The sequence below is a fragment of the Ipomoea triloba genome, chromosome 14, assembly GCF_003576645.1.
Source record: "Ipomoea triloba cultivar NCNSP0323 chromosome 14, ASM357664v1".
Classification (NCBI taxonomy): domain Eukaryota; kingdom Viridiplantae; phylum Streptophyta; class Magnoliopsida; order Solanales; family Convolvulaceae; genus Ipomoea; species Ipomoea triloba.
In genome coordinates this window covers 12855908-12877149 of record NC_044929.1, presented here as the reverse complement: position 1 = coordinate 12877149, position 21242 = coordinate 12855908, and the positions used below count along the sequence as shown (strand labels likewise).

The window sequence follows — 21242 nt, the reverse complement described above, 5'->3', positions numbered from 1 at the left end:
CAGTTTATTGCAGCCCTTCGTACAGTCTTCGACCTAAGTTGCTTCAGAAGAGAAAACTCAACATCCATGGCTATACACAGGCTGCCTACATCATCTGGTAAGTTTCAATTACTCTTTACTTAATTAATTAAATAAAAATCCTAACTTTATAATTAAATAAAAACCCTAACTCTTTATCTACATGTCTATATACATCTGAGAGTGAACAAAGGAAAATAAGAGTTGAAAGCCACTCCAAAGATTTGACGGTGTACATGTAGAGCAATCATTTAGTCGAAAAGTTCCTCTCCAAAAACTCTAAGACAAAAATGATAAAGGTAAATACATTCTGACCTAAAAAAGTTATTAATTTTCCTAAAATTTATATTCCAATGTCTGAAAATTTGTATAAATATAGATTCTTAGCTAAATATAACTTATGTGTGTATTTTTATGTGTAATTGTTTTGTACCACCAAACACTACCTACAATCTGCTCCTAATTCCCCCATTTCAGCATCGCAAAGCCCTGACAGAACATCTTGAGATCGTTCTGGCACTAATCTGTTTCCGTTTATATTCTTGAAATTCCATTTTTTGTTAGGGTTAATTATTTGTTCATAAATTTTTAGTCCATTTAAAAGTAAATTTGAATTTTGCTTAAATTGTTTTTTGGTTTAACTAAATTTGTTTATATGAACTGTAATTACCAAAAAGTTTAAATAATTGATTTTATTGGCGATTTAATCGTATTTAGTGTTTAGGTATATAAATGAATTTCAATCTCAATTCTAATTGTATGTTTTTAAATTTCCACAGTGAAAAATATATGTTTTTAAAAAAAAATTATGAATGGATGAATATTTTTTTAACTATCAATTATCGTCATATTATGTTTTTTTTTACCTAAATGTGTAAAAGTAGTATATTTCAAATTCAAATTATCTGTCTTATTGAAAAGAAATAATACTAACTTACAATCTAATCTAAACAAAACTGAATTTATTTAACCTAATATTCTAATAGTGTATATGTAAATTTATTGCAAGATTAGTAGAATGCATGAAATTGGTAAGACGGTAAGACCACACAACAAAATATTGGCCTAACAATTTTAGGCAGTTTCACTATGTACAAAATCACTTCCTCTTATACTGTTTATATCCCAGTCAAAATAGATATTACCACTAGGGTTTTCAACGTTGCGCTTCACTTAAGCTTAGAAGTACAAAAGAGAGTAATTTACTCGTCGCACAAGTAAGCAATCTCCAAAAATAGATACATAGCTACGAAACTAGTTAAGTTTTCATTACACCTTGATCTGTCATTGTCTGTTTTCTCTTGCATCCAATGCTTATTGAGCCTTTTAACTTCATGCTTGGTTGATGTGTTTTGTTCTGAATTTTGAGATTCTGCTTGTAAATGAATTTGTTATATATGTTATTACATGGAAGCATTAGTATTTATCAACCTCTTTGGCAATTGGGTGTCTTCGACAATCATTACAACACGTTAAATTATTACTCTGTACTTTTTATCAGAAAAGTAAATGTAAACACTGCTTATTTTGCACTGGAATTGTATTTCTGTGGAAACTTATGTTTACACCAAGTTTACATTTTTTAAATATATTTAAATCTATAATTAATATATGAATCAATCCATAAAGCAGTCAAATGATCATGAACTATTACATTTATGAATAAATAAATTTAAGATGCAATAGTACTAAAAAAAAATAAGATGCAATAAAAATCCAAAATTTCTCCATATGGGATATAAGTGCTGTTAATACAATGAATATTTTTTTTTTTTGTTTTAGCCACTTTACAAAGGAGTTATTTATGAATCCCTTGGCATCCAATCCTCTTATCTATGCTTATTCTTCAATCTGGCCAACATTGAAAAGCTATATTAATTCCCCTCTTCATTCTCACTCATTTATATATTGCAGTTTGTCACCTATGATTTTTCAAAGAATATATTAAATTTAGAGGATAATGTGATAAAAAAATTTACCTGAAAATTATGAGGTCATCTACATATGCTCCAAGCACCATCCTTGCATCTATCCATGAAAGAGCCTCATTAAGATACACAAAATTACTCCTCAACAGGGCACCAGGGTTCCACTCTATCATGCATAGAAACATAAAAATGAGATTGAAGCTCTCCTATTATTTTCCCTCAATTTGAGCAGTGTTGACAATGAGAATAAGTCATACTTGGTATATAATTTCTTCGCTTTGGAAGATTTCATTCATCTAATAGTTATTGATGAGAACTCTGCTCACAGGACAATTTCTAGTGCTCTATTTCTCTAATTTGTGTATTTGTAGAAATTCATAATTGTTGTTTGAATATAAAACAGTAAACATAAAATATTAACTTAGGATCATCCTCAATGAGGAAATCTATAAGTCTTGTTATGGAGAGTGTATCTCCATCACCTATTATTTATGTTAATTTTTTTTATACAATGTAGGTTGAACCACTGTATTATTTATGTTATTTTTTTTGATAAAAATCATAATTAAAGACAGAAATGCTCTTGTATTTATTGATATTTAAACTATTTTGTTGATAAAGGACCAAAAATGGTCATGCCAGAATAATACTAGGACCAAAAGTGGATGTTTTAATAAAAAAGGGACTTAAAATGGATTGCCACATATAAATTTAGGACAAAAAATGGAATTAACTCTATATGATACTATAACAAAAGAAGTACATATTAGAAGTATATTTTATATGATTTATACAGAATATAAATAACTTGAATGAGAAGTTGTACCTATTAGTTCTTTCTCATCAACCTCCTCTTTGCCTAGTTAGCAATGTTTTGAAAGAAAATATAAGTATATATTGTTGAAAGAAAATTACAAAATTTATTTACTTACCTTTGCATCATGAAATAAGCATTCCATGCTTTTGATTGGTTTTTTGTTCTTGATTCAGACAGCTCATACGTGTGAACTAAAAATACCCTCATGGCTTTTCGTGTGTGATAAAGATGGATTTGAGACCCAAGAACAAAGTGGCTCGACATCAAGCTTCAATTGCTATGCTTTATGCTTTACAGTTGAACAACCTAAAGTAGTAAAAAAGGCAGAGTACACATTGTTATTTAACTATCAACTAACCTCTTGATCATGGAGTAAGCACGCTATTCTCTTGACTCCTTTTGTTTTATTGCTTTCAGGTATTGCATATGTTGGCACCAAACGAATATGGTAATAGAACTCCATACAAAATTGCTTTGGCTGTAAAATCTGGCACCAAACGAATATGGTAATAGAACTCCATACAAAATTGCTTTGGCTGTAAAATCTGGTTCGAGTTGAGATGCAAGAACAAATTGACCAGTCAAGTCAAGGCTTCAGTGCGTAATGAGTTAGATTTGTGGATCAGGGGTGTGTGAATGGAGCCATTTAATTGTATATGTATATATATACACCCAGAAAGTAGAATAGATTACGTTCAAAAAAAAAAGTAGAATAGATACAACAAAAACAATCATCACTACCATAGCTACTACGTGAAGCTAAAAAGGCATAATCGTTTCCCAAGAAGGAAATGAAAGAAATTAAATTATAAATTAATATAAATACAGATAAATACCCATACACTAATAGGATTAGACTCCTACTTAATGTGAATGATTACAATCTCTATCATAAATAAATTTAACCAATTAAAACAAAGAATTCAAAATTTTGTTAATGATTACAATCTAAAACAAAAAGCTTTACCGCTACTAACACGTTTTATAATACCAATGACTTTGGAAATCAAGGTCGTTTACTTTATTTTTTTGTTTTTCCATTTTCAGTTTTTCATTTCTCCATTTCTCCAGTTTTCTTTTTCCATTCTTCCAGTTTTCCATTTCCTAATTCTTATTCCCTATTCCTTCAATTTTTCATTTATCTAATTTTTCGATTTCATTAAATACAATCATCACATTACATATAACATTTGTACATTTCTACAACAAAGATAATAATAATAACAATAATAATAATAATAATAATAATAATAAATAAATAAACAAAATTCCATATATATAACATTTGTACATGTCTACAACAAAGATGATGATGATTAAAGCATTTGTACATTTCTACAACAAAGATGATAATAATAATAATAATAATAATAATAATAATAATAATAATGGGGAAAGCACATGTTGCTCAATTATATAATAATAATAATAATAATAATAATAATAATAATAATAATAATACATAAATGGGGAAAAATGAAAAGATAAGAGAAAAAAGAATAAGGAAGAAAAAAAAAGAATGCGGCAGAAAGAAACAAGGGATAAAAGAAGGTAAAAAGTCAAAAAAACAAGAAGGAAAGAAAGGGAAAAAAAAAGTAGGGAAAATGACACTTTTTCCCCCTATGTTACGTGCATATAGCACTTTTCCCCCTGTGTTATTAAAGTGACAGTTTTTCTCCCTCAATTATTTTAAAAGTAGTAGTTTTCTCCCCTATAATGTTAAATTGACATTTTTGCCCTTAAAAATAACTATTTCATTTATTTTTATTCTCAACCAATTATTACTAATATGTATGCAAGATCACGGTTCGATACGAATCTAATCGAACACTGTAGCAATTGAACTTAAATAGTATGGACGGTTACGATTCAGAACCGAAAAAATAAAATAAAATAATTGTTTAATTTAGACTATTTTTAAATAAGAAATAAAATTAAAAAATAAATAAATAAATTTTGATGGCGGTTCAAAATCGAAATTAGAACCGAACCGTACCGATTTATCAAAATAAGTGTTTGATCATTTTCACTATATATGACTGTGGTTCAGTTCTGATTCACAGTTAAACAATTTTTTAATTTTATTTTTTTCGGTTCTGAATTGTAACCAAAACTGTCCATACTATTACGATATGATTGCTACAGTGTTTGTTTAGGTTCGAACCAAATCGTGATCATCTGTACATATATGTAATAATTTGTTGGAGAAGAAAAATATATGAAATAGTTATTTTAATGGTAAAATGCCAATTTAACATTTCAAGGGGGGAAATTGCCACTTTAATAACATAGGGAGGAAAAGTGCTATATGCACATAACATAGGGGGAAAAAGTGTCATTTTCCCAAAAAAGAATAACGACGAAAAAAAAAAGGGAAGAAAGAAACAAGGGGAAAAAAGAATGAAATAATAATAATAATAATAATAATAATAATAATAATAATAATAATGGGGAAAGCACATGTTGCTCAATTATATAATAATAATAATAATAATACATAAATGAGGAAGAATAAAAAGATAAGAGAAAAAAGAATAAGGAAGAAAAAAAAAAAGAATGCGGCAGAAAAAAACAAGAAGGAAAGAAAAGGAAAAAAAAAAAAAAAAAAAAAAAAAAAAAAGAGAATAAGGACGAAAAAAAGGGAAGAAAGAAACAAGGGGAAAAAAGAATGGAAAAAACCGTTGCCATCAGGATTCGACCACAAGACCTCAAGCAACAATACTACTAGACACCTGGGCGTTTCCATTTGGAGAAATGGAGAATACTGATTTTGGTTTCTCCAAAATTGTACATAAGCAGAAGAATGGAGAGAGAAAATCAAATTGGACAAATAGATTTAGTAAACAAGCTTTCCATTTTCCATCTTTCCACTTCTTCAATTCTCAATTTTTTTGGAAAATTCTCTATTTTTTCAAGTTAATAAACGACCCCAAAACCTCTTTAACCCATTCTTCCCAAACTGCCATAGCTTCATCCCTTATCTCTTATAAAATAAAAAAAAATAAAAACAACCTAAATTGCTTGGGCGGGAATTGGCATTTTCATTGGCCAAATCTATGGGCTTTATTATATATATATATATATATATATATAAAAGATAAGACAAGATTCCAATTCTAGTTTACTCCTAAAGATTCTGATTACTATGGGGGTGTTTGGCAAAAGGCTGATAGTTGATTGGTTTAGCTAATAGTTGAAGGCTGATTGCGTTAACTGGTTTGACAAGCTGGTTGTATTAGCTGGTTATAAAAAACTGTTTGGTAAATTAACTGTTTATTAGTAGCTGATTGAATGTAAAATGACATTTAAGGGTATGCGTGTATTGTATTATTTCAATATTTAAATATAACAAGAAGCTAAACTCTTATTAATAAATACTTATAAAATTTGGGTATCATCTATACTGTTTTTAAGAATATAAGTTAATTATTTTTGTTTATTTAACTCTTATTAAATTATATTCTAAAACAATTTTTATTAATTATTTTCAATTTATTATTATTATTATTATTATTATTATTATTATTATTAAAAATGAGAAACCCGTCACCTGTTGTTTTTATTATTATTATTATTATTATTATTATTATTATTATAAAATAACAAACCCACCACCCATTTGTAAGTAAATTCCATTGATTTCAAAGGATAAAATAGTCAATATACTCATTGATCTCAACAAGCTAATAGAAAAAGCTACATTCATTAGCTTTTTAATTTTCAGTTTATTGGCCCAATAAGCCATTTACCAAACACTTCAAAATAGTTTATTGGTAGGTCAAACAGCTAAACTTGATCAAATAAGCTAAAATTTAGCTGATAAGCCAATAACCAAACACCCCCTATGTATTCCATATTGTTTCCTTATTTTACTTTAGTACAGCCAGTGGCGGAGGCAACATGGGGTAGCTACTGCCCAAAATTATAAAGCCCCACTACTGCCCAAAATTATAAAGCCCCAAAACTACTTCGTTTTGGGTTGTTTTATATATATATATATATTCAACCACTGGCTGTACTAAAGTAAAATATGTGTGTGTGTGTGTGTGTGTGTGTATATATATATATATACATATACATACATACATACTAGTAATTGCCCCGTGCGATGCACGGATAAAACTTATACATTAGTAAGTTATATTATTTTAATATTAACGCGAATGATATTTTGTAAAGATATTTATTGTTGAAGTTTATGAATCGATACTAAAAGAAGAATTTGTTAATTAGGAATAAATGTATAAAATTTAATAAAATATTAATACATGATAAAACTCAAAGATTCACTATCCAGTGTGATGCACAGACCAAAAATTATACATTTGTAAGTTATGTTATATTACTATTAACGTAAAACATATTTTGTATAAATATTCATTCTTGAAGTTTATTAATGAAATAAAGTATGTTGATTAGCAATTTTTATTCACATTTTTTGAGATGAAAAGAAGAGTTGTTAATTAGGATTTAGGAATATATGTACCACTAATTATTATTAAAAAAAAAAAAAAAAAGTAAGGCAGTTTTTCAGGATACAGTATGGGATGTAGGATAATAATTTTCTAAAAAATAATACTAAATAAGTTACAATTAAGAATGAGTAAATATATACATATGGGCGTTATATTACTAAGGTTTCATTCTATTTTGTATTTGATCAAAATGGACAGCCAATCAGCCCATCAAATACACCCGGCCCATAATGTTAATATATATAAAGAAATTTTACACACACATATAATATAGCTAAGTTTCCAGAATCATCTTTATCTTCACTCACTGTAGCTCTGCATCTTTCCTCTCTCAAGCTCACACACTAAGATTGGTAATATCTTTCGTTTAAGGGGATAATTGCATGCATTCGAATCTTGAGTATCTTTATTTGATTCAATTTGTAACTTATATTGATTACTCAATTTGGCGTAAATTAAGATTTCTCTAAACCTAGATTCTTCTAAACTGGTACTTGAGTGTTGTATGTACATCTCTCTATACGAATCTAGATAGTCCATTGCAAACTCCTTCCTCTCTACTTGAATCTATAGATTTTGTTAATAGATTTAGCTTGGTTCTCTCATACAATGATCCGTATTCACCATTTTCAGTTTTTTTTTTTACAATTAAAAAAGAATTGTTGAGATAATGCCCATAAATAGATTTTACTTGTAACTAAGATCTCGTGAATAAGGCTTTTAGGTACATGAGTCTTGGTTAATGACTATCTGTGGAACCATGTAGTTCTGTAAGTGGATTATTAGTTTCATGTTGTTTTATTTCAGTTGCCTGCTAACTATGTTTTTTTTTTTAACTAACTTCAACTAATATGCTCTTAAAAGAATCAATATTCTTTATACAGATATTAGACTATTTTTCGAAAAAATCAGAGTAAAGTTTAATATCCATATTTGATACATTGCAATTGCTATAAAACCATGGTAAATTAGTGTTTCTTATAGAGTTTGTTAGTGAAGATATGCCTGCTTTCTTATATATCAGTTTCAAATTGTAACTTAACAGCATATCAATGTGATATATCTTTTTGGATTCTTAGAACTCAGCAAATTTATTAATAGATCATTTAGTGTTTAAACTGGTTCCAGATCTGAAAATTTCAGTTCGAAGTAGATAAATTTACAAATATCAAGGACAGTGATAATATCTATATCACTGAAATAGTTTTTTGTAGAAATATGGATACTGTAAAAAAACTGCAATTTAAAGAGATGAAACAATTAAATCGAATGTTATCACTGTTAAATCAAATAAATAAACAATTGAGAAGATTGAAGTTAAATTTCCATCAAATCAACTATTTATGTTTATCTATATATCTGAAGCATGCATGAATACTGGGCAACTCCTCTTGTGTTGTCCAGTATTGCAGATAATTTAATAAACTATCATGTTTACTTAGAAGTAATTTACTTGGAAGTAAACCTAATATTTTTTTACATTGATCTCTACAAAGTAACTATATTAGGTGCTTGAAGGTGGAATGAGTTATCACTTGTATATACACTACTCTTCCATAGTTCCATGTCTAATTCTTGATCTGTTGGATCATCAAGAATTAGACATGGAATAAAAATAATATATTAAGAGTTATGCGATGACAATAAATAAGGGTTAGGGGCAAAGTCTGTCTGATGTTGGATTATTTTTAAAGAAACCTATTTTTGTACATGGACAATTTTATGTGGCTCTATCTAGAGTTAACAACTCCAATGGTCTTAAAGTTGTTATTCTTAACGATAAAGATATTATGTTTCTTTAATGTCTAATGTTATATACAAGGAGGTTTTGAATAATTTGTAACTTTAATATATAAAGAGTTAATACCACTAATGGTATCTTATGCGATGACAATAAATAAGGGTTAGGGGCAAAGTCTGTCTGATGTTGTTATACTTTAATATATGACACCATAATTAATTTCAAACATTAATAAACATTAAGTTAATAAATATAAAAACAAAATGGACGTGACAAATTACATAAATGAACAAATTAAATAAAATTTCATGATTAATGTCTGCAATTTGTAATTGATTAATTATATTAATTCAACGGTGGCGGCCTTCAGTTATGTTCCAAACAAAATATTTGATCGATTAATGAAGAGTGAAAAATATTAATCGGCCATGTATGAACAACCATGAAAATAATGGAAGCAAGGTTTTTGAAAAAAAAAATCCATTTTAATCTATTTGTTAAATTAAATCAAATAGCTCTAATATTAAATCTTCATTTTGTACGCATAATAACGAGATATAAGGTGCATTATTTTTTATTTAGGAGTATTTATATTTATTAATTGTTTCAATTATGCTTGTTGGTGAAAAATTCTAAACATTTTTATTTTATGACCATTATATATATCAATTTGACGATAATACTCCTAGATTTAACACCTATTTAACAGAAATTTTAATAGAGGACTATTTGTGGTAAAAAATGAAAGTCAGAGGACCATTTGTGGTCGAATTGAAAGTCAAGGACTAAAAGGAGTACTACCTCAATAGTCAGAGGACCATTTGTGATATTAACTCTTTATATATTAAAGTTACAAATTATTCAAAACCTCCTTGTATACAACATTAGACATTAAAGAAACATAATCTCTTTATCATCAAGAATAACAACTTTAAGACCATTGGAGTTGTTAACTCTAGATAGAGCCACATAAAATTGTCCATGTACAAAAATAGGTTTCTTTAAAAATAATCCAACATCAGACAGACTTTGCCCCTAACCCTTATTTATTGTCATCGCATAAGACAACATTAGTGGAATTGTCTCCTTTCAAACTTAAATGGCAATGGAGGATCTAATGGTGTTATTAATAATCTAGGGAAACATCGTGTACCCACATTTTTTCCAAAGAGTATCTCAGCTTCAACTACATGATCCGCCAATCTATTAATAATCATTCTCGTTCCATTACACTACCCAATAGAGTGATCTATATTTCACAATAGTTATATAGATCTACTAGTATTTTCACCCGTGCGTTGCACGGAATGGATTTGTTACAATATTTTAAGAATATTTGGATCGATATACAATTATATAAATTGTAACATCGAATATTATATAGCGCAATTAATGAAATTGGTTGGATTGATTGTGTTTTCTGATGTTTTCCTAGCTTGAATTAGAGCAAATAATTGTCCAATTATTTGTGCGATGACATCGAATATTATATAGCGCAATTTATTTTTTATTATATATTTAGATATTAAAAATAAAGATGAAATTATAAAAAATTCTAATATTGAACTTATACATTTATTTGATTATAAGATTAGTGCAAAAGTATTACACAATTAATTGAATAATATATGACTTGTTAGTTTACAATTATCATAAATTATCGATATGTAATATGACTTATGTAATTATATTATTACTAAAATAAATATGAGAAAAATGGAAAATAATTTAATTATATTATATTATGTAATATGATCAGTGTTTAGCTTAATTACCATAATAATTATTAGACAATTATTATTAGTCAATTACACTAATATATGTGCAATTATACTTTTATACCTTAAGTATATTCATTTTCACCGTATCGCATTTAGTTTTTCTTCCTCCTCCATATTTGAATGAATCATTTGTAATTATTATAAAAAATATAACAACCCATTTTTAATTAATTTTTTAAAGTTTAAATAACTTAAAGTTTTGAAAGGGAAAATGTAATTAATTTTATTTTTTAAGTTTTTAAATAATTTTCAATCAATTTTCATTTAATTAGTAATATCCTTTTACTTTTCCAATTTGCTTAATTTCCGTTTTCTTTTCTATTAGGATCTTTTTATATTCTCAATCAATTAGTAAAATCAGTTTTCTTTTCCATTTTATCTTTACTATTGTTTGGGCGGAAATTTTACAAAGGATTATTTTATTTTTATTAATAGTAGTATAGATATATAAGTATAGATAAGTATTCGAAATATTATTGTTTGAGGAAATAATAATTAGTAAATTATTTTTTCTTATAAAATTACTCATAATTTTCAAGGAATTTTCTTATATATTTATTATTGCAGAATTTGTTTCGATTATTCTCACAATTATAATGATTTAATTATTCTCAGAATTTGGTAAATAAAATTTTGTTACCAATTAAATTTTATTAATTTTTTTTACCAATTAATTAGTAATATTAGTTAAAGTGGGGAAGTTTAAGGGGATGATTTTACTTTTATTAATAGTATTGATATGTGAATATAAAAACAATATATTACCGATTAATAGATATTAGTTCATTTCGATTTACATTTTCTTACTAAATAAGCTTTATTAATTATTTGACTAATAAAATATTTAATTAGTTGACTACAAAAGTATGGGCGGGAAAATGAAATAGGAGAATTTTACTTTTATATATAGTATAGATTCAATATTTTTAATTATATGTCCAAATGGTTGATACGATATTACAAAAATATAGAAAGTAAAGTAATTAAGGTAACCAAATTATTATTATTATTATTATTATTATTATTATTATTATTATTATTGTTATTATTATTAAAGGAAATGACGGGAATGATGTGTAGTAGTTTAGGCTATATAAGGAATGACTAAATAGAATAGAGATTTTATTCTATAATTATTCTATGTGTGACTATTAAATTATGTTTTTTTTTATTTTTTCTTTTTTATTGTTAATATTATTAGTATTAATCATTAAATTATGGACCCTTTTTTTTTATTTCCTTTTCTATTGTTTCCTCAATAAATTTTCATTTTCTATTGTTTGGACAGAAGTGGTTGGACGAGAAAACACGAAATGAAAATTTTGTTAGGATTTTTCTTTTTATTAGTAACCTTATTATTATTAGTCCATTTCCTGGTAAGTTAATTTCGTACTGTTTTCTATTTTTCCTCGTAAGTTAATTTTGTTTCCTTTTTCATTTTTCATTTTTAGTGCTAACATTATTAATATTAATCATTGAATTATGAATCATTTTTTATTTTCCTTTTCTATTGTTTGCTAAATATTTTTTTAAATTGTTTGGGCGTGTACTTCAATTTTCAGGGGAAAATGATGCAAAAGTTCTCGTTTCGCCATTTCTAATTCCGGTAATTCCTCAAACTTCAATTCAATCGATGCATATGTTTATATTTTTTGTTTTTTTTTGTTGGTTTGTTTTTGTTTTTCTTTGAATAGTAAAAACAGTAACTTGAATGCTAAGCCATTTCTCCACCATTTCATCAAAGTCCAAATAACTGCTTCAATGCTAGATCATCACGTATATACAAAAATAAATCACATAAAAAGGACTTTAAAAAAAAGGACCCATCTTTAAACATATGCATACATGTTCTTGCACACGGAAGACGTGCTAATAAACATATGCATACATGTGGGAAACTTAGAAATTAGGAAGAAAACCGATAGAGAATACAAACCAATGAAAATGTTAATGACGACGACGATCAAGACCAGGAATGACGATAACCACCATTCTTGGAAAAATCTTAGAGAGAGGATCCAATTCTTGAATCTGTTAAGTAGTGCACAGGGGGAAGGCAAACCCAAGTTTGATCCTATCATTTTATAGGTATGGCGTAGGGATCCTTTATTTTTTTATTTGCAGGCAATTAGTAATTCTCATTCCCTTTTTCAATTTTCATTTTCTAGTATTAATGATTAATTTCTGTTTTCTTTTTCATTTTCAATCAATTAGGGATCTTTTTTATTTATAGTCAATTATTGATTTTCGTTTCCTTTTTCATTTTCTATCAATTAACTAAGTGCCAATTAAGGCACAAATATGCATAGGAGTTATATCATTATTATTATTATTATTATTATTATTATTATTATTATTATAATATGATTGACATTCGTAATATATTAGCATATATATATATATAATATAATATGATTGACATTCGTAAGTTTTGTATATCAGCCAGGATTCGTAATTCGTGTATTTTTTGATAGCATATATATAATATAATATGATTGAAAATATTTGTTACGATTTAATGAACAAATTAATTTATTATTAATAGATATTATTTTGTAATTTTCAATTCCAATAATATGTTATATTCTTGATTTAATTTTCAATTCCAATAATATATCATATTCTTGATTTAATTTTCTATTAATAAATGATGACTTTATGGACGTGATCTTCGTGTATATATTTTTTTCGAAGACAATTTTCGTGTATATATAAATATTACCAATTTTATTGCACGTACATTACCGTGTATAAGTGACATTAATATGCTAGTATTTGTTACGATTTAATTAACAAATTAATTTAATAAAATAATATTATGTAAGCAAACAATTTGTGTTAGTAGGTTATTACCATTTGAGAATTGGTTGGAAATGATTTGAAAATAAAATATAATAAATATTTGATTTAATTTACATGGGACTTGCCAATTACAATTATTAGATATCATTAGCATATATAATATAATAAATATGATTGACATTCATAATTTTTGTATCTCAGTCAGAATATGAGTACATTTAGATAAATATTACAAAAAATTGTAACAATCAAAACCACATTCTTATCTCATTAATATTATTCTATCATAATAATTACCATAATAATTACTAATAACCTATTATAACCAATTATAATTAATATTATTCTATCATTAATATTATTCTATAATAATAATTAATATTATTAATATTTAATATTATTATTATTATTATAATTACCATATTACTAAAATATCCCTACATTTGGGCGGGAAAATTCTAGAGGAGGATAATGTTTTTATATATAGTATAGATATAGATTATACAATCTCCTTTGACTGAGGTGGCTAGCTAGTATAGATCTACTATATATGTTGTCAGAAGCTATCGATCTATTTCTTTTTTTTTTTTTGCTCTTTTTTTTTGAAAACAAAGAGTTAACTTCATTAATTTAAGTCATTACAAAGAACATCCAAAAAGAAAGAGGGAGGATCCTGCCTCCATAGATTCTCTACATTCAGCCAAGAATATGGCTTCCCTAGCTAGTTCATGGACTGCCAGTGGACTTGTCTCCAAGCTTCAATGAAAGTACTGGCTTCTCGAATAATGCTGCCGTGGTTGACAGGTATGTTGTTCCAAACCTTCTGATTTCTTGCTTTCCATAGGCTCCAGCAGATGGTTAAGAAGAGGCCCTGATCGTGATTGCTAAGCTTATTTAATGTGACCCTGATCTATTTCTTATCTTCAAATGAAGCAAATACTTAATTTTAAAACCTTACAACTACTTCACAAATAAGAAGAGTTAATATTTGCCCCAACAATATCTTGTCTTGTCTCATTTGGAATCACGTGTAATAATAATAATAATAATAATAATAATAATAATAATAATAATAATAATAATAAGGGATAAGGGTCAAATAACACCCTCTACTACTCAAGAAAGTTCAATTAGCACCCTAAACTCAAAAAATATTCAAATAGCATCCTCTACTACTCAAGAAAGTTCAATTAGCACCCTAAACTCAAAAAATATTCAAATAGCATCCTCTACTACTCAAAAAAGTTCAATTAGCACCCTTAACTCAAAAAACATTTAATTAACTACTCCTTTAAAAAAAAATTCAAATTTCATTTTTTGTATGTTTCTATGGGTAACAATTTTATTTTTATTTTTAAATAATTATTAATTTTTTTTATAAAAAAAAAAAAACAGATATCATCTCCATGGACATATGTGTAAAATTTTAAATAATTATTTTAAAAAATTTATTGTACATATGTGTAAAATTTTTAATATACAAAAATGCTATATGTAAAATAAAAAATGCTTACAATTTAAGTTTAGTAGACTAATTTACTACTAATTAATTTAATGTTCAATACTAAATTTTAAACATATGTGAAAAGTATATTAGCATTTTTGTATATTAAAAATTTTACAAATATGTAAAATAAATTTTTAAAAATAATTATTAAAAAAAAAACAGATTCATCTCTAGGGAGACGAAATCTTTTGTTTTTTAAATTTAAATAATTATTTTTAAAATATATTTTTATTTTTTTAAAATTGTTACCCATATAAAAAATGAAAATTGAAATTTTTTAAAGAGTTGGAGTAGTTAATTGAATATTTTTTGAGTTCAAGATGTTAATTGAACTTTTTTGAGTAGTAAGGGTGCTATTTGAGTGTTTTTTCAATTCAGGTGCTAATTAAACTTTATTGAGTAGTAGAGGATGTTATTTGACCATTTTCTGTAATAATAATAATAATAATAATATAAATAATAATATTAATAACACAAATTAATAAATACATAAATAAATATAAATATAAATGTTATACACACACACACACATGTGTGTGTGTGTGTGAGAGAGATTTTTTAAGAAAAGGGCCAGGGCCTTTATTATTTTAAGTGCTAAGCCCAAAATAATGGCCCAACAATGTATTTATATGTTATATATAATATGTAATCTGTTAATATATGAACCAAACCCATTATCATCATGAAGCCCAAATTGCAGCCCATGGCCCAAGTATAAATAACAAAACGCCCTTCCAGAATCATTTTCCTCTCACCCTACCTTCTAGCCTCTGTCCAAATTCTCTCCACTCTCTCCGTCGACAGTCTAGAACCTTCAATCGCTCTTGCCAAAATTAAACCCCAAATCTTCCCATATAGTCCTTGCTTCCAAACAATTTAGCCGACTGTTAAATAGTCTTGTTCTTACAGCGGATGAATAAGCTCCTGGTGACAGATTTTGAAAAAGAAACCCTAATTTCTTAATGTCGAAATTAGCAATTATTCACGACATTAAAGGTATGTCTTCCCTTTTATTTGTTGTGTTTTCGCTATATATATTTTTATTGTGTCCGATTTAATTCAGTTTAAGCAGTACGTATAATACTTTCTTTTTAGAGTTAGATAATTGTCTGAAATTCTTCCTTATGTTTGAATTTGGATTTTCTGCTAGATTTATTTGTAAGCATAATTTTTTTTTAATTCATGAATGCAAAGAGTAGAATTCAAACCCCACCCAAAGAGTTCACGTTGTACATGCATAACGATTACGAAGTCGAAAAGCTTCTTAAAGACAAAACAGATAAAGATAATTACATTTTTAGTAAAATTTTTTATTAATTTTTCTAAAATTTACATTCGATATATGAAAATTTGTATAAGAGTAGATTCTTATGTAAATATATATTACTTCAAAAAAAAAAATGAAAGCACGTATAATGTATATTGAAATCATAAATAAATACATATATACACGAAATTTTCTATACTATACAGTAATTTCTTTGGGCGGAAACTTTTCACCAAAAAAGATTTTGCTATATTATAGTTAAGATTAAGATATATATAATTCTTTTTTTAATTTTTCATTTGTTCAGTTGTTCTCCTCCAGGCTCCAGATACTACGCATTTTCTTCTCTGTTCTATGCGTTTCTTCTCGCAATCTCGCCAGTTCACCGCCTCCCACCTTTGACAGTCCCACTGCCTCGCCACTCGCCAGTCCACCACGGCGCTGCGCCGCTTCCGGTCCACTGCATCGCCACCGCCTGTCGGCCTCCGCCTCTGCCTCGGCCCTCGCCAGTGGCCTCGAGCCCTCGACACCAGCCACTACCCACCAGGTTTGGTCTTCTACTCTACTTCGACTCTTCCCTTACTAATTAACATCAGCTTCTCCCAATCTCACCAATGTTAATTTCAATAATTTATTCACCTAATTTTCCTAATTTTTGGTTTGCCCTAATTTCTCTAATTTCGTTTTTTTTTTTTGCATTAATTTCTCTGATTTTGAATTTGCCCTAATTCAATTGATAGTTTCAGATAGTTTTTGCCCTAATTGTCCCAATTTTGTGTGTGTGTTTTTTTAGTTTTAGTTGCTGCCGTAGTGCCCACTGCCCAATTCATTGATTTCTAATTTGTTATTAGTTAATTACTAATTACTTATTTAGTTAATCTGGTAATGTGTTTACTTAATCTGTTAATGTGGATTATTTACTAATTTTACTTAATCTGTTAATGATTGCTAATTCACTACTTACTGAATGTTGATTCACATTAACAAATTACTGATTAATGTTGATTTATTGATATGAGGGAAAATTGTAATTTATTCCCCTCCATAATATGTCAATTATCAATATTACCCATAAATTATTAGTGGTGTAAATGTTGCCCCTCAATTTTCAAAACGGTACATATATTACCCCTCCAGTACGGTACGGGAGTGACAATATATGTACCATTTTGAAAATTGAGGGGCAACATTTACACCACTAATAATATAGGGGTGACATTGATAATTGGCATATTATGGAGGGGCATAAATTACAATTTTCCCTTGATATAATGTTGATTCATTGATTATGCTTTAATGCTTATGTTTATGTTGATTTGCTAATTAGTAAGTTACTGATTTGTTGATTATGCTCATGTTGATTAGTTATGGAAAAATTCTTTAGAAGAAAATAAATCTTATTCGTATTTGATATTTTGTATTTGAGCCTGGTATTTGAACAGTTTTGTATTCATTTTACCTTTTCTACTTCGCCCCCACTCAACTTAAATTCTGGCTCCGCCACTGAGTACAGCAGTAGTTTCTAAAGAGATTCTGATATGTGTAGCAGAACACAGTACTGATATAGTAGTACAAGGGTCTTTTATAGTGAATGATAAATGATTGTGAGTGGATAAGCTCTAATGGTGTGGGAGGAGCAGTGGTTGGGAATTAAGCATCTAAATCTGTTTATTGGGATCTTTTTCTTTTGATGGTTTCATGGAATGAGCACTAAAAATTAGTAGTTGAGGTTCATGAGTTACTCTTTAGGTTACACCATGGACATAAAAACTACTCGCTCCATCCCAAATTGTCTATCTTAAAAGAGGTGAATTTGCCAATTTGGACCTACATAAAATAGTTAAAAAGGGTTAAAAGGCTAATCTGGAAAATGTAAAAAATTAATAGTCTTTAAATTACGAAAGTGGAGATTATTTTGGGATGGATTAAGATGGAAAGTAGGACAATTATAATGGGATGAAGGGAATATTAAAATTTGGTAGGCTATTAGTAGGTGGAAATGGTACTCCTCATAAGTCATAACTGTGGTAATTCTTTGCTTCCTTCAAATGGTCTTTGGCTAAAATTTTCTTCCTTACTAATTCTGCTTCAATAGATATGTGCAGTGTGGAGGCATGTTACATTTTCATATTGTGTGTTAGCTTCTTTAGTTCTCAATTATGGCCAGGGATCACTTTGGCAGGAGAAGAGTGAATTAAATAATCACTTTGGCCAGGGATCACTTCTTTAGCTTTTTGGATTCTAAATAAGTTCTTTTTTTTTTTTCCCATCTAATTTACAGATAAAGATAATGAAAAAGTCAGGATATGGATTACAGCTTAGAGCTCCACCTTCCCAGCAGAAGAAACAGCCATCAAGACCCCCTCTCCCCACTGCACTTGGTTTTGGTGATGGGGATGATGATGACGTTGAGAAAGAAATCTCTCGCCAAGCTTCCAAGAACAAGGCTCTGAGAGATGTAAGTCTAACTATATTAACAAGACTATGTTTAATCATTCTTTTTCCCCATAAAACTGGTTTTTATTTATCATAATTTTAACAAAATTCCTTTTTTGGCTGCTTGTGGGCTGTGGCAGATCGAGGAGCAGCATAAGAAGGCTCTAGAAGAGGATCCATCAGTGTTTGATTATGATGGAGTATATGACGACATGAAAATGAAGGCTGTTCAACCTCGAGCACAAGACCGTGAGGAGAGGAAGGTATTTTTAGCATTGCATTTATTATTGTTATTTTTATTATTTTAGGGTTACTGAATATTCATTTCTTACCTCCTTGATTCCTTTGCAGCCAAAATATATTCAACAACTAATTCATAAGGCCAAGCAACGTGAACGCGAACATGAGATAATATATGAGAGGAAACTTGCCAAAGAGAGAACTAAAGATGACCACCTCTTTGCAGACAAAGATAAATTTCTCACTAGCGCATACAAGAAGAAACTTCAAGAGCAGGAAAAGTGGATGCAGGAAGAGCGTCTTCGTGAGCTAAGAGAGGCAAAAGAAGATGTAAGTTGCTTTCTTGTTTGATTTTTCTTGATTTATCCTATTCATGTAACTGCCATGTTCTCTCTCTCTCTCTCTCTCTCTCTCTCTTTTTTCCTTAGAATTCAGACTCTGCACTTCATGTGTGCATGAGTTTTCCTGTTTATATTTATTTTCTGTGGGTTGATTTTCAGCTACACTCTCTTAAGCAAGAGCTGTACTTAAATCTTATTTGTTTTGCTCAAAGTTGACTTCGGAGTTCTGGAATATATCCTCATACTCTGTAATTTATACGATAATGCCTTCATGCATTGACTAAGGATTTTATTCTTCCTGATAATTTTTACCCGTTTATTCTTTCTCTGTTCCCCTGTTGGCCTAAAATAATTGTTATGCTTTTTTGTCATTTCAATCCGCTATGATAATGTTCCTGCTTTACATCAACATGTTGCAATGTCCCATGTGTTTATCTATATATCCCCAATAAATTTTTATGTGAATGACTTCTCCTGATTTACACATTACAACATCTTGTGAACTTCAATTTTTGAGTGAGTTGAACATTAGTTTTTTAAACTCTTGTTGCTCCTGCTTTTGCCTCTTTCCTTTGACAGGTTACTAAGAAGACAGACATTAGTGACTTTTACTTCAGCCTGGCAAGTAATGTCGCTTTTGGAGGTGGAGAATCAAAGATAAACAAGCCCGAGAAGCAGCATGAAGAAGAGGTGGCAATTCAACCGCAAAAAGAGATCCCATCCTCGAGCACTGTGTCCCGAGACATGTCTAGGGAGATAAAGAGGCAAGAGATTGAGAGTTCTCCCAGTCCCAAAGAGAGGTCTCAACAGGCTGCAGATACAAGACCTATTTCCAATGCTTCCTCCGAAGAGAAAGCCATAACTGCACCGGCAATTGATGATGGACCGGCTGTAAATGAAGCATTAGTTAACGATCAACCAAGACAGGAGCATCATAAAAGGAGCGGCGATGCACTGGCTGCAGCTAAGGAACGGTTTATGGCACGGAAGAGAGCGAAGGAAGAAAGGTTAGTATGAGGTGCAATGTGCATTTAGGTTTTCTCATCTTCTTTACCTAGTGTTGTTGAGGTCTGTTGGTAGCTCCATTTGAGTCATATTCTCACATCCTCATGTAATTCTCTTTCCATACAAGGGGCAGTAGATGCATACTACAGTCTCTTGTTTCAATTCATTTGTGGACCCCTATGATTGAGGGGAAAATGCTTTAGAAATTCTTGAATATGTAGTAAGTGTTTCAAGTTTGTAGTCCCTTATATTTTAGCAAAAGCTTCTGATCAATAATGTTACATTTGCCAAATCATTTAATTTGCACTAATGATGTAATAGCTTAATTATACTATACTATAACTTTGGCTTATTGCTGAAAAAGCCAAAAAAATCTGTTGCTTTCTTCGTCCGGCCGCGAATAAAGGCTGGATGAAGACACTCAAGCCAGCGCTTGTTTTTGTTTGGAGTTTTTAATTTTTAATATTTAATTTAAGATATTTGTTTTTCTTAAAATATACATTAATTTTTTTTTTGCTAACACTTATTCTTTACAAAGTAGTATTTGTTCATGTGAATTGTCGCCAAACAATGAAATGAGAACGCTTTATAGTCGTCCATGTGTCCAGATCAATGAATCAAATGTAATTTAAAAAAAATGACACCGTGACATTTTCGTAAATAACTGAAACTTTGGTGCAAGTAATTGTGTTATAAATGTACCTAGTTTCACTTACAAGTACAAGTAATTAATTTACTTGCACCTGTAATACATTTTACTTGCACGTGTGCATTTATTTTCACTTACAAGTGCAAGTAATTTATCTTATTAACATTTATACACCTAGGTGTAACACTATATATACATAGGATGGCGTTCAAGTGCGTACGGGCCGCCCAAGAGA

At 28.8% G+C, this 21242-nt stretch overlaps 1 protein-coding gene and 1 long non-coding RNA gene across 3 annotated transcripts; both read left to right on the top strand.

The window, feature by feature from the left end:
* Positions 1 to 7530: 7530 nt before the first annotated feature.
* Positions 7531 to 14744, top strand: LOC116005186. The gene is made up of 3 exons (XR_004094896.1): positions 7531 to 7591; positions 12323 to 12366; positions 14198 to 14744. It is a non-coding gene; the product is annotated as an uncharacterized LOC116005186 (long non-coding RNA).
* Positions 14745 to 15813: 1069 nt separating this feature from the next.
* LOC116004914 (nuclear speckle splicing regulatory protein 1-like) lies at positions 15814 to 20692 on the top strand. Of its 2 annotated transcripts, none has more exons than XM_031245119.1 (6): positions 15814 to 16065; positions 16658 to 16883; positions 18618 to 18794; positions 18913 to 19035; positions 19124 to 19342; positions 19933 to 20692. In XM_031245119.1, exons 3-6 carry the CDS (start codon positions 18627 to 18629, stop codon positions 20368 to 20370), a joined length of 948 nt encoding a protein of 315 aa, XP_031100979.1. In that variant the 5' UTR covers positions 15814 to 16065; positions 16658 to 16883; positions 18618 to 18626; the 3' UTR covers positions 20371 to 20692. The 2 variants fall into 2 exon arrangements, with proteins under 2 accessions (XP_031100979.1, XP_031100978.1); XM_031245118.1 differs by having other exon boundaries at positions 16644 to 16883.
* Positions 20693 to 21242: the final 550 nt, after the last annotated feature.

What these genes read in the sequence shown, in the direction of transcription:
- LOC116004914 (XM_031245119.1), top strand. Translation starts at nt 18,627, where the DNA reads ATGAAAAAGTCAGGATATGGATTACAGCTTAGAGCTCCACCTTCCCAG. An exon ending in AGAACAAGGCTCTGAGAGAT is followed by an intron (nt 18,795 to 18,912) that starts GTAAGTCTAACT and finishes GGGCTGTGGCAG; the next exon opens with ATCGAGGAGCAGCATAAGAA. An exon ending in TAAGAGAGGCAAAAGAAGAT is followed by an intron (nt 19,343 to 19,932) that starts GTAAGTTGCTTT and finishes TTCCTTTGACAG; the next exon opens with GTTACTAAGAAGACAGACAT.